Below are 13,600 nucleotides of genomic sequence, written 5' to 3'. Positions count from 1 at the left end.
ATTGCGTGGCTTGAGGAGTGTTGTGTGCTCATTCCCTTTGAGCAGCAAGGTCACCAGTAATGATGGAAAAGAAGCAAGCAGCATTAAGGCTTTCTCTTTTCTCTGAGCTGCTGCAGCATATGCCTTTTGAAGAGAACAGCAGTACAACACAGGACCCACATGGAACAGGATTAGTGAGGGATGGAGGGAAATGTGCTGAAGATACCAAAGATGCCAAGAAAAGCGGGTATTGAGAGCAAAGAGGGGAGTGGAGCCCAAAAGCAGGTGTAGGAATAGAAAGAGAAACCTGAAGTAGCGTTTACTGAGCTGTTGTTGAATTCGTTTCTGGTTGTTGTTCCAGGCTTGCAACTCCTAATACTGCGGTTGAATTTTCCTGCAGTTGAATTAATAATTCACCGTGGACTTGAATCTCTCTTTCTTGCCATTCTTTTGGTATTGCAGTTGGGAGTGAACAGGAGATTTTTTTTTATCCCCAGAATGGTGTTTTCCATGGTGTTCTGCTAAACAGATTCCCCCCTCTCCCATCAATTAATGTTGTAAAAGGAGCAAAATGAACCTTATATGGTGATGGATCAAATTGAGGATAAGAATCATACTGTTTATGTATGAAATGCTACAGAGTTAACATTTGCACCCTAACATGTGATCTGTACATCTAACTAATAAAATCATTTCTGTTGTACTTAAAAAGTCAAGGCTGCATGCCAGACTTTGTAACAGTGTGTTCTGGACTACCCCAATTAATGCATTTTACGAGCATGGTGCTATTAAGAGGAACTAGGATGATTCCGTTTGCATATGAGCTGTATCCATTTCAGTTTCTCTGGAGAGCTGAAGCTTGTATATTATACTGTGACAATCTGGGAAGTGTAGTTTGCTATAAATCCCAGTAGATTTTTTACAACTCTGCTGTGGCTTTTGTCTTGTTTATGCAGCTTTAGTTTTGGAGTATTGAATAACTTTTATGTTTAAAAATGTCCATAACTTACTTTTTCAAGACATCAGTTTGGTGCAGGCACCTGAGGTGAAGAACAGTATAAGATCTTCAGAAAAATAAAATAATTATCAAATTTCATCATTTATAGGGAAAAGTTTGAACTAGGTCAGAGACCTGAGTTTAAACAACTGACTTGATAATGGGATGAGCTCAATCTATATAGGTATGTGAAACAGACTTTGTACCTTTATTACCTCCCTGCATTGTGAGAACTTAGATCTAATGTTCAAGAATCTAGCTAGTTTCTTACTAGATTGAAATAAGAGGTTGGGAGGTTTTTTCGAATCATTTTATGTAAACTGTTTTGTTTAGCTGGTGGAGTTAACAGTTAGTGTGCTATGTACTAATCAGTGTTTTTAACATCAAGATTGTTGAAGAGTTATATATTCTTCCTTATCTTTCCGCCATTCATCCATCATGATAAACATTTGTAGATCCTGCCTGTTTCAGGACCTTAACCAAACATTTGGCTGCTCATTTCTTTTTCTCTGCAGATCTGTGTGGTGCCTGGGATGCTGGCTATCTGTTTTGTGATCTGCAGTTTCACTTCTGAGGATTTAAATAGGCACTAAAAACTGCATGTTCAGCATGCCAAGAGTTGAATTTGTGTTAGATGGGAGAGCAGAGGGATAGAATGTTGAGAAGATTTGTATAAAAATATGCAAAACGTACAAGCTCAAATGATTGATTCCTCGTCTTCTGATTTAATCACATGGAAGAAAGTCATTAAAGCCTATCCACCTGGAATAGTGCAGCAAATGCTATTTCACAGTTCGCAAAGCAGGAGAATTCTTCAAGGCTGTAGGAAGCTGAAGTAGTTAACCAGACTTTAAATAGAGCTTCAGGATTTTGGCTTGGGCCGTTTCCTATACAGGAGTCTTAGGTTTTGAACCAACCAAGTGACATTTTTTGTGTTGATTAGCATTTTCGTTGTGTTTCAGTGGGCTTTGCAAGTATTTTTCTTGCGTATGCTTCCTTTGGCCAGTGAGGAGTTGCTTGTGTTGGGGTTTTGTTTAGCTTTTTGTTTAGCTGTGGGGGAGTTGTTTGTTTTTTCTTTTTACAGATCTTCCATTCATATTTGTTTATTGGTGCCTGGTCTGGTTGACAGAAATATCCTGGAAAAGCTGTTTTATGTAAAACACATAGTCTTTTTATATGATACCATTAGTTTTTGACTTGTCTCCAAAGAGGAAGTGCTAGGTGTGGTAGCAGACACTTTCAGTGATGGAAATGCTCAGTGTGACAGATCTGGGGTGGTCAGTGTTCTCTGGCTGTGTCCTGTCTCTGTGCTGTCTGTCAAACACCATGTTCAGCTTGTACAAGTTAAAATGGCCTCAAGGCTGCCAGGGCCTTTGAGGCATTCATAGGATTTTATGGTTTCCTGTTGTAACAAATGCAGGCTGTTACCAAAAAAGGTGATGTCCTCTTTGTTGGATCTGGTGACAGTGTGACTGTAGATGTTCATCTTCACCAAAAGGAAAATGAGCAGTTTTGTTAGTTTCCTGTTGAGCGAGCAAGCTGAGTTGAACCATCTTTTGGCTGCACTATGGCTTAACATAACTCCTGGGAAAGAGAGAGCCTCTGCAGCAGACCTGCTCATCTCTGCATCTGCTCCATCACCTCTGCTTTCAGCTTCTGGGCTAGAAGGTGGCAGGGGTGGTGGCAGAACTGGAGCAGCAGGCCTGCGCCCTGTAGAAGGTGAGAAGGGAGCTGCTATTCATGAGTGATCTTGGCTGAGTTGAGCTTGGCAGAGGTGGCTACTCCAGAGGTGAACTGGTCCTCCCCACACACTGGGGCTTCTGTGCCTTGGGTGATAAGAGCATGTCTTTACATGATTATCAAGCCTCTTTTCCCTCTGCCAGTGGAAGGGCTGGAAGAAGGGTGTAAGGGATCTTTCCGAGCAGGTCTGAGGGTGACCAAGGGCTCTGCAAACCTGCAGCAGCCAGAGAGACCCCATAAGGCAGAGGTCAACACCTTCGCTTGGTAAGGAACAAATAACTGTCCCAATAACTTTATCAACCATGTTACTGGGCTGCAAACAGTATTCTTGAGAGATTTTGTATAGAGAGAGGGTAGCATTACGTTTAGTTTTGTGACAGTAAGACAGAGATATTAAGATATTGTGATTAAATATCGTAATTGAAATCCTTAAGAATCATAATGTTTTCTGTGAACAGCAGCATCCAGTGTCTGTCTCATCTGGGTTCTTTGTCCGTCTCCTTACTTTCAGAGGATCTTTAATAATGCCTCTTCTAATACTCTGAATGTGTTTGGACGTAGGAGGTGCTAATAAATATTGATATGTGTGTGAGATCATATAGGTCTCATTTGTTTTAGAAACTATGGAAGTTAGAAATATTTTTTTTCCTCTTGACATTTTTTGTTGTCAGGCTTCTTTTTTGCATATTTACAACTTAAAAAAAGTAAAAGAAAAAAATAGACAACCGTGTGAAATTTTTGCTTTGTCTGAAGAACTGGAGCTTCAGAAATGTATTGTCAGCTTCATAATAAATTCTTAGAGTGAGCAGTATTATAACTTTGTATTATATTGCCTTTTAAGCTTTCATTTGAACACTTCTGAAAGGAAAACAGCATGTACTTGGAGCAGCTATTCTGTTTTTTCTTTAGTATTGTGAAATATCTGACCCATGAGAGTAGAAAACTGTAAAATTATATTTACATTAAAGCAAACAGGTCTTGAATCTACTGGGTAGCAGCTAAACCAATTTAGGATTTAAGAACTTGTGTAATAATAAACTTTGGGGTTTCGTTTAAATAACAAGTTTAAAGTACTTGAGTAGAGCTCCAGTGTTTGTTAGGAAACCAAGAATAATGATTTGAATGCTTTTTTAGATTTTTTTTGTGTCTTAGAACCAGGTGACATCTCTGGAGTCATCATATTCTGCTCCTGCTCTTGTAGACGAGGAAAGTGTACCTTCAAAAATTTAACAAACTACAAGTTAAACCTGTAAGGAAAAGTCTCTGAAGGCAGTTCTGGAGTCTCATTGTAGTAATGACTCTATAAATACTATTCAGCCTTTAAGCCAGAATTAATCATGACTGATTCATACTCATTTGTACTTAGGATAATAGTACCAGTTAGAATAGGTTTTCTGCTTTCATTTTAAAGAGAGATATAGAGAAATAGACTGTTTCTTCCCTGGCTTTGTTTTGGCAGGCTATAAGCATTTTGGCTTGACTCGCTGATTTCCTTTGAGCCTTGCTGGTTTCCTTTGAGCCTTGAAGGCTCTCTCTTCCTCTGGCCATAGGCTTTGTCTTTCTTTGCCCTGTTGCAGTTGGAATTAATGTTCCCGGAATTGGCCAGGATTCCGCATGGTTTTTCAGATAATGTCTCACTACTGCCTATACTCATGTTGTAGCAGTAATTCCACTGGTGTCTTAGCTGTTACAGGATGACTAAATCTTTGTCAGTCACCTTCCAGTCTGAAAATCGCCTTTCTGCATCAACTGCAGTCTGCTTTCTGTTCCAAGTCCTTGTTTGCCCATTTTTCCATCTTAGGCCATGGCATGATTATTAATATATGATGTTTGTTGCTGGATCCTTTGGTAAAACTGATGTGAATCTTTTTGAAGAATGAGATGATGATTAGAGTTTGAATTTATGCCATTAAATTAGCAAAGATAACACAATAGTGAATTTTGTTTAAATTAATGTTTGTTTGATATTGCTGATGACTTTGTGTGTAGCCAACTTTCTGACTGTCCTAAGCTTTGGGAGAAATGTGTTGCGTAGCATTCAAACAAAAGGCTGTGAGGGAAAAGAGCTGCTTATTCTAAAACAGCTAATGTCCTTAGCAGGACATCAGAGAAACTCCTTCTGGGCCAGGTCACCTGGCCAATTGCTCTAACAAATGAGTCTGTGCTCGATTTATAGAATTATAGAATTGTTTAGGTTTGGAGAGACCTATATCATCAAGCGCAACCATTAACCCAACATTGCCAAGTCTACTACTAAACCAGTGGTTTAGCACCATATCTGCATGTCTTTTAGATACCTCCAAGCATGGTGACACAACCACTTCCCTGGGCAGCCTGTTTCACTGCTTGACAAGCCTTTTACTGATAACTAATTTAATCCTCTCCAGTGCAACTTGAATTATAGAAGCAAGATAATATTGCAGCACTACACAGGTTAACGTTCCCCACGGACCACAAAGATCAACAAGCAAAAGTGAGGTGGAATGGCATTCACAGAATAGCTGGAAATCCTCACTTATGTGAAGAGTGTGATGTCTTGGCTCATGAGAAGTGCTGTAGTGGTGGAGAGCTTTATGGGAAATGTGGGAAAATCACTGGAGGAAGGAGATCATGTTCATAAAGAATTGTGCTGAGTTCAGCTCATATTTGATGTGAAAGATAATTGTTGTTAGTGCAAGAAAAGATTGGCTTTAGTCATGCAGCAGTTTACCAGGCTCCCTTAACGTTGCTGTTGATTATTTAATAACATCCTGGCTTACTCCACTTTGTCCTTGTTCGTGAAGCAATTTAACGATTTTATGCATGTTGGGACACTTTCATTTACTGTCCTTCAGCTGCCCTATGGCTGTGGAAGGACTATTTCTGCATTTCAAGAGGGAGGTGGGGGAACCTCAGTGCAAGCCCAGGACTTGAACATAGGAATGCTGTTTCCCTTGCTGGATCTTGAACAGTATGAAAGCAAGGGGAAGACCGGTCAGGAACAGCATGGGCTTGTAACACTCAGGTCAAACCAGATGTATTGGCATCTTCATAATTTGCTGATTTCTATTTCTTTGAAGGTCTTTTGGGTCTTCCTTCTTTAAATAAGATCTAACTAATAGAAGAAAAACCTTTCTGGTTGAGAGAATAGATATGAATCATCATGTGATATGCAAATGAAAAGGAAGGCAGTTTACTGCGAGCCAGACATATTGTTTTTGTCTGCTTTCTCTATGTGTTCTACAGAACTGAGCTAGGATAGACACATGTGATTAGGTATCAGAGTCATTAGGCCAAAAAAGAGTATTATCATTAGCAGGCATCATACTGATGATACTGAGACCATGTTTCTTGCGGTCTACTCTGCCTGAACTGTCTTTGTTTGAACTCTGTCAGCTGCTGGACACATACATCGTCTGGTAGGAGAGGCATGTGGCATATGGGCTAGAGAGGCCTGGTTTGTGGAGACTGAGGTTGCTGAAAATGCTTGTTACAGACCGTTTAATGTGTTATGATCTGCATGAGCTCTTTCTGCCCCCCTTCAGACACTGTTTGCATTTGTCACTCTGAGTGTTTCAGCCTTCCCAAGACAGTGATTCAGGAATCATCTGTCACCACTGCAGCAATAATTTCCTTAATCTCATGTTTTTGCTGATGTATGTTAGCCATCCTGTTCACTGAGGTGCCTGTAGCTGTCTGGTTTTGACCAAACCCATCAGGTTTTTTAAGCAGACTGTGGTTAATGGCTATTTAGCACAAGAGGCAAAGACAGAAACCAGCAATAATGATAAACTGAGTACACAGATGTGCAAACAGCTGCCATCAGTGACAATAGCCAAGGCCAGAGCTCCTAAAACATCGGTGATGGACCAAAAAAGGAACTTGGTGTGTCCTTGAGGAGGGTCAGCGGGGGGCTTTGTAACTGATGAGAAGGAAAGCAGATTGCTGTGGATCTTATAGGAGGATAGAGGTTTTATTGGGCATTCTAGAGGGCTGCTGGGATGTTTAGAGATAAAGGGCAAGAAAGGGAGTGATCAAGGTGGATTGGGGAGGAAAAAGCAAGGAATGCCATGAATCTCCAAGTCTGCAGGATTGACTACCTCTACCACAAATGAATGAGAATTATATCTATGTTGCCTCACTATGCAGACAGGAAAGCTTTCTGCCGCAATACTCAAAACTTTCTCACCCTTGTGAGATATTCTGGACCAGCTTAGGTGACGGGTTCTTGGTGTGCTCTCCAAGCTGAATCACATCTGATGTATAGAGACTAGATTTTTTAGCTAAGTGATAGCTTGCTGCCTTTGGAGTAAGGAGTAGGACAGACTTAAAATGGGACAGGAAAGGGCAAAAGAGAAAATTAATATTATTTTCTAGAGCTCTGACCAGTATCTGCATCTTTCATCAAGGAATAGTCTGTGTCTGGTACAAATATGTCCATCAGGCCACAGGAAATCTGATGCTATTTTGGTATGGATGCATAGTTGCTGAACTGCCATGCAATCTTCTGTACGGTTAATTTATCAACATGTTTAGCTGAAATTTAAGATGTGAATTTATGCCGATGAAGCAAAAATTCTTGGGTTATAAGGACTGGCACGGTGTATCCTTAAACACTGTAACCTCATTCACCATTGAGAGGCCTGTCTTTTGTGATGTACTAGGTCTGTCTGGCATGCAGTTAGTCTTCTCCATAGCAGCTGGAGGATGCAGTGTTTTGGATTTGTGGCTAAAATAGTGTTGATAACCCACCAGTGATTTGGCTATTACTGACAGCGTTCAGGCTTTCTCTTATTTCCCACTCTGCCTCTCCTCCCTTTGGAGACTGGCTAGGCATCAGTCTTCTTGTGGGAAGTTGTGACTGACTGCCATTGCATTGCTTCTGTTGTTTTGTTGTGGGTTTGGTGCTTCTTTATTTCCTCTTTCCTTCACTTATTAAACTGTTTTATCCTCACTCACAAATTTGCTTGCTTTCTTTTGTTCTTCCACTCACATCTGACTGAGAGGGGTGAGAAAGTGGCTATGTGGGGCTTAGCTGCTCTCTGGGGTTAATTTACCGTAGGCAGTTCCCACCTGTAATTGATAAAAATTTACATATAAGCATTTCTTGGGTTTTCCCATGCTGATCTTAGGCTTTGTAGTAATTAGAAGAATTTAAAGAATTCCATACTTCTTGTGGATCCTGCCCTAAAGTGCCTCGAGATTTGACAGATCTTAAGAGTTTTACCATGCTGAAACTACTTCCTTCTGTATTGATTTGTATTGTTGCTTTATCTCCTCAATTCTGTCTCCCTGTTTGATTTCATATTTGAGAGAAAATCTCTGTGGACTATAGGTCCTCTTGCTCAAGAAATGCCACACGGAAGACTGGTCAGTAGGGATGTGTAGGGTGAGTAGGGATGGGAGTCTATCTCAAATATAGAAGAGAAGGAAACAAACGTGGATATCGACTTCTATTTTACTGTCTCAGGGGCTGCTAAAAAGTTACCAGTTGTGGCAAAGGTATCAGTAGAAAGGAATTAATGTTTTTGTTTCCTCTATTATGTAGAGGGAAAATTACATTTTCTTGAAAATATTCAGTCTCAGAAGTAAAATTGTATATTCAAATCGTAGTTTAAATTTCCATTGTTTTAAAAAAACACAAACCCTTAACCACTCCTTTTATTTAAAATGTCATAATTTCTAGCAGACTGAGCTGGAAAAAATTCATCTATCTAGGGTAACCACTCTTGACCATAGTTTGTTTAAAGTTTTTGTTTCCATTTTAACACCTGAATGAGTACGATATGATTTTAATACGACCGATAGAGCTCGAATAGGTTGATGCTGTCTGTATTCAGTTGTTGTGTTGTATCTACATCCTTTCCTTTTGTTGGGATTAAAGCTGTAATTTCTGAAGCAACCTCGTAGGCTTAATGGCTCACTGCTGATGAAAGAAGTTCTTCTCGCTGCGTCCCTTCAGTTGGGCTGTCTCTGCTGTTACTGCTCTGCTCAGGAGCTCAGCAGTAAGTCATTGCCTTTGTGCATCTGGGGCAGTTTTCTCTTGAACTAGGAGCTGTTTTATGGGTGGCTTCTGTGAGTGCACTAACTGGTGTAATCTGTGTTGTGGGAGAGAGTTGGAACTTCTGTAGGAAGTGGTGACCTTGTAGATCAGCTGACTCCACCTTGCAAACCACATCTTCCTTTAGCTGGCTGCATTGACAGACTCTAAACGAATCATCACATTCAGTCTTAAATGTCTGCAACCAAAATGTGGCGTTTTCAGATAACTGGGAGTCAGGAGAAAATTGGGTACCCAAAATGGCACTGTTGAAGATTACAGCCTGTGGGAAAGAGCAGATGTTACAACTGGCTGTTTGCGGAGTCGCCTTGATCCTGGATAATAGTGAGGTTTACATAGGCTTCAACTTCTAGGAAATGAGTAGGAAGTGAATGCCCTGAGGGGGTTGTGACCTGCTTTCAGCTTTGATTTCAAACTAACGACTGGTTTTTCATGAAAAAATATGTGGTTCTCTGTGACTTGCAGATTTCAGCTTTTGTTTGTGTTGTAGAGTGTGTAACAAAGACTATTAAAAGGACTTTCCAGCCCTTTCCCAACTCTGGATGTGTGGATATAACTGTTGCGGACTTTCTGTCTTTTGCAGTTGCTGCGGGAGCTCAAGCATCCAAATGTCATTTCTCTGCAAAAGGTGTTTCTTTCTCATGCTGACAGGAAGGTGTGGCTTCTCTTTGACTACGCTGAGCATGACCTCTGGGTAAGGTAAATTGTTTGCAGGTACCAGGCTTAGAGTTTTAGCTCCATCAAAGGGGCAAGATCAGGGAATACATCATTTTGAGCACAGTATAGCCTCATACTCCATGCTTGTTGGAAGCACTTTCAGTACTAAAGCAAAAGCAATGTAAAATGTTGAGTCAACACAGTACACAGTTTAACCTGTGATCTCTTTAAGGAGACAAAAATCTGCAATCAGCTCTCAGTAGCTAGAAATCTAGTTAAATAAATATAGAATAAAACTACCTATTACGATTAAAGTAGGGTACAAGAAAATGTAATTTCAAAATTCCCTTTTGAAAAATGACAAACTTATTTTCTGAATAGGACAGTTTACAGTTTTAGTTACATTGATTGTCATCCATGAATACGCGAAGTGAGAGTAGTGCCACTGTATATAAATGAAATTTAATTCATATGTTTCAGTGGGAAGAATTTTTACTCAACTCCTCTGCAGAAATTCTATATATTTGGGAGGAAGGTTGTTTGTTCCAAATTGCAAGATAGAGCTTTAAAATATAAACGTGTTGGAGTCAAAGTACTTGTTTTAAGATGGATGCTATTTTCCTGCATTAACTCAGTATTTTTAAGCTTAATATCCATTTGGAATACTTAAAAAAAAAAAGTAGGATCGTGAAAAGTTAAGAATACCATGCAACCTTGACTTCCCTGAAAAAAAGTGTGTGTGCCTCAAATTAATTGGCATACAATTTGAGCGTTGCTCTCAGTGGTACAAATATTGTCATACTAACCTTAAAAGATAATAAGATACAGATCAAAGGGTGCAGTGGAAGCAATTTGGAATGAGATGGACATTTTGATGTATGTGCTCATGTAAGAATTTAAAAGTATTAGTCATGAGTTGTTTTTTCCTCAGCATGTAGCTTAGCACAAATAAGAGTAAAACTAGCTTTGAAAAATGGTACTTTTTGTAGGTGGGAATAATTCAGTAGCATTTGCCTAAAAACTAGTGTGTCAGTTTTCTTTTTGCTAAGCTGAGTCAAAGATATTTTCTCCCTGTTAAATGTCTTGGAAGTTCTGATACTTGGTATTGAGATTTTGTTACCAAAATAAAATTAGAGACAAAGTAAGTTACCAAACAGCTGAAATGGTGAGACATTCTAAATGTTGATAAACAAAAACCACAACATCTTGAGCAAATGGAGTAAAATTGGTTTGATTTTTTTGGTTTTTTTTTTGACGTGGAGCAAAAACAAGTACATTCTTTTTTTCACTGCTCCCCTGCATTTATGATATGCTAAGCTACAGAAGTTTAGCAATGCTCCACCTTTTTTTCTGTTTCAAAATGTACTGCAAGGCTTTATATTTGTTAGGATGATTGCATTAGTGACTTGTCCTTGTTTGTATTTATAAATTTCCCCATTGGTTCATATTTAACCTAAGTCACTGTACAAGCATTTCTGTTAATGAAATACCGGTTTGTCTATAAGTAACTTAGGAACAACCCTCAATTTTGACCTTCATGCTTACATGCACATATCTGTATGAATACCAAAGCTCCCCAGTCATACCGGCTCCTGATTGTTCCCTGTATGTGGATGAGAGAGTTAGTTACAGTGTCTGGGCTGGCTCTGCGCCCCAGAGAGACAGCTATGGGCCAAGCCCTCCAGTACTGTGAATATTTAGTACAGCAGGTCTCAAGTGAGGCTGAGAAAGGGCACAGAGTGTATTAGAGCAGGAACAAAAAAGTCAGGGACAGCCATCTGTTTTTCTGCCTGTCTCTGAAGATTCACTTGTCTCTCCACTGTGTGAAAAATAACATTAACTTTGGAGCTGGAGGAAGTGAGAGGCGAAAACTTAAGGGATGCTCATGCACATGGTGCTTGGCTGACTGTGCAGGGACTGTCACCTTTTCATCAATGTTTCTTTCCTCTGTGCAGCTTCATTTTTATCATTGGCACAGCAGGAATGTGCCTGTTCCTCACAAGAAAGCCAGGCTTGATGCCTGAAGCAAAGGAGGGCAGGCTGTATGGAGCTGGGCTGTGACAAGAGAGGAAAGGCAGTTTCCCAAAGAGTGCTGAGTGTAGTTGGGTTAGCTAACTGGCACCTGGAATATGAGAGATCAGGAAGAGAGGAAGAACACATGATAGAAGTTTGGTGCCAGGTTTTGGATGGACAAGATCAGGGCTGTTTTGATGATCACAAAGTGTGAGCCATTACAGAAAAGAAGTGTGAACACATTAAGAAGTTTGTTCTAAAACTGCCTCTCTTTGAAGGAGACAAATGGAAATGGTTACCATGGCCATGACACACCTTGCTATTGAAGTTAGTGGCTCCTGAGACTCAAGTGCTAAGACAACATAATCCTTTTGGACTCCTCATTGTTGCTAGGTATCATTGCTTGTGTATACACTTGCAATTGCTAAAGGCTTTTTCCATGTCTGACCTGGTGCCTGACTTTCAGATGGACAGATCTATAGCTTTGCTCTGTCAACAGCTTCTGTTTTGAGAGTACTCTTTTATGGGCATAGTGAATAAAGAAGGAATAAATCCAGGCTTCTGATTTACATGTTAGAAACTCCCGATACAGTTTGCAAAAATTTCTGTTTGGCATTAGGTCTTGAATATTACACTGTCATTATTACTGTAGGAGGTAAACCTAAAAGTAAAATAGTGTAGGAGGTAATGCCCTTGGAACATGTGATATGACGGGCACGATATCAGCATCCCTTAGCAAAAAGACTCCACAAACAAAAACATCTCTAAACCCTCCAGGATCAGTGATCTGCAAGGAAACTAGCTTTGACAGTTGTATTGGTTTTGTATTCCTTGTACCAGTGTGCGAGAGTGAGTGAGCAGCTCTGCACGGCTTAGCTGCCTGCTGGGGTTAAACCACAGCAAAAACTGATTTCATTTTTGAGAGATTTTCTTGGGACAGTGATCACTTTACCTAGTACAGTATTAATTTTCTGGTACTTAAGGTACATGGCTCTAGTCTTGAAAATGAATAGTAAAAGGTTGGAAAAAAACTAAGAAGTCTTTGTAAGGAATCAGTGGCAATCTTTTTGTGTAAACATTACACTTTTTTTGTTTTCCTTTCTTTTTTCCCCTTTGCAGCATATAATCAAGTTTCACAGGGCTTCTAAAGCAAACAAGAAACCAGTTCAGTTACCTCGAGGAATGGTGAAGTCACTGTTATATCAGATCCTAGATGGTATTCACTACCTGCATGCTAACTGGGTGTTACACAGGGATTTGGTAAGTGGATCCACAATGGGTTTTAGCACTGGGATGATGACTGAGGGCAAGGATTGGGTTTTTTTTTAAATGAAAAATCACTGGGAAACAAAAACATTTGTGCTAATAAATATGTATTTTTTACACTGCAGTCAAACAGCCTTGATTAGTAGAGTGAATTTAAAAGCTGGCTGTGATCTGATATGCTTATGAGGGCAAGTGTATCAGATGGCTCTTTTCATTTTTTGATTTTTCTAAACTATTTTAAAAATGTTCATTTAAATAACAGGCACTTTGAGGTACAGAAAATGCCTCTGGTAGTATCACTGTAGGCAAGATAAATAACTAAATGAGGCTTTTGTGTAGGTGGGGGAGAGGATGATTGACTATAAGAACTGCTGAAAAATAAAAATTCTCTAAAATTCAAGTTTTACATAGGAAAGCAGCTTTTGAAGGCCATTATCTTCTCCTAATACTTATAATCTATCAGAAATATAGCCACGCCAACTTCTGAAGTATTCTGCAAGTAAACTGCTGTTTATCCAAACCACAGCGTAAGCAAAACGTTTTGAACCTGAGTGTTTTTTAATCAGCAAATTCTTTTAAATTGGTGGTGTCACCAATTCTTATATATTTGAAATATGCCCATAGCTAGCTGGCCTTGTTTTGTGTGTTGTCTTAAAATTGGGTAGTTTTCCTGAGCAGTTGTCTGTAGCTCTTACTCTTAGAAGTAAAGTGGAAAAAAAAAAAAAAAAAAAAAAGTTGCTATCAAATGCTATGATACCTACATATGATACTTGTAATTACTGAAATTTCATTTGTGCCTAAGAGTATCATTACTTTGACCTTTCATTGCTATGGGTCCATATTACCAGTGCTATTCTGTTTGGTGCAATAAGTCCGGCTTCCTTATTACTCTTCCAGAGTCACTTTTA

The 13,600-nt window shown here is 39.5% G+C and overlaps 1 protein-coding gene across 5 annotated transcripts in view; it reads left to right on the top strand.

Annotated features, from left to right (window-relative positions):
* CDK8 (cyclin dependent kinase 8) overlaps positions 1 to 13,600 on the top strand; it is a 73,429-nt gene that overhangs the window by 26,663 nt on the left and 33,166 nt on the right. For 2 of the 5 annotated variants that reach the window (XM_027883967.1, XM_027883947.1), the window contains exons 3-4: positions 9,340 to 9,450; positions 12,546 to 12,686. In XM_027883967.1, coding sequence (XP_027739768.1) covers positions 9,340 to 9,450; positions 12,546 to 12,686 — 252 coding nt within the window. Of the gene's footprint in view, positions 1 to 9,339; positions 9,456 to 12,545; positions 12,687 to 13,600 lie in introns of those variants that run through there. The other 3 variants (XM_027883973.1, XM_027883956.1, XM_027883982.1) reach the window with 3 other exon arrangements.

Source organism: Empidonax traillii, unplaced genomic scaffold, assembly GCF_003031625.1.
Source record: "Empidonax traillii isolate 1590-97213 ecotype Southwest subspecies unplaced genomic scaffold, ASM303162v1 scaffold9:size3134949, whole genome shotgun sequence".
NCBI lineage: Eukaryota > Metazoa > Chordata > Aves > Passeriformes > Tyrannidae > Empidonax > Empidonax traillii.
This window is presented reverse-complemented; position numbering and strand designations above follow the sequence as displayed.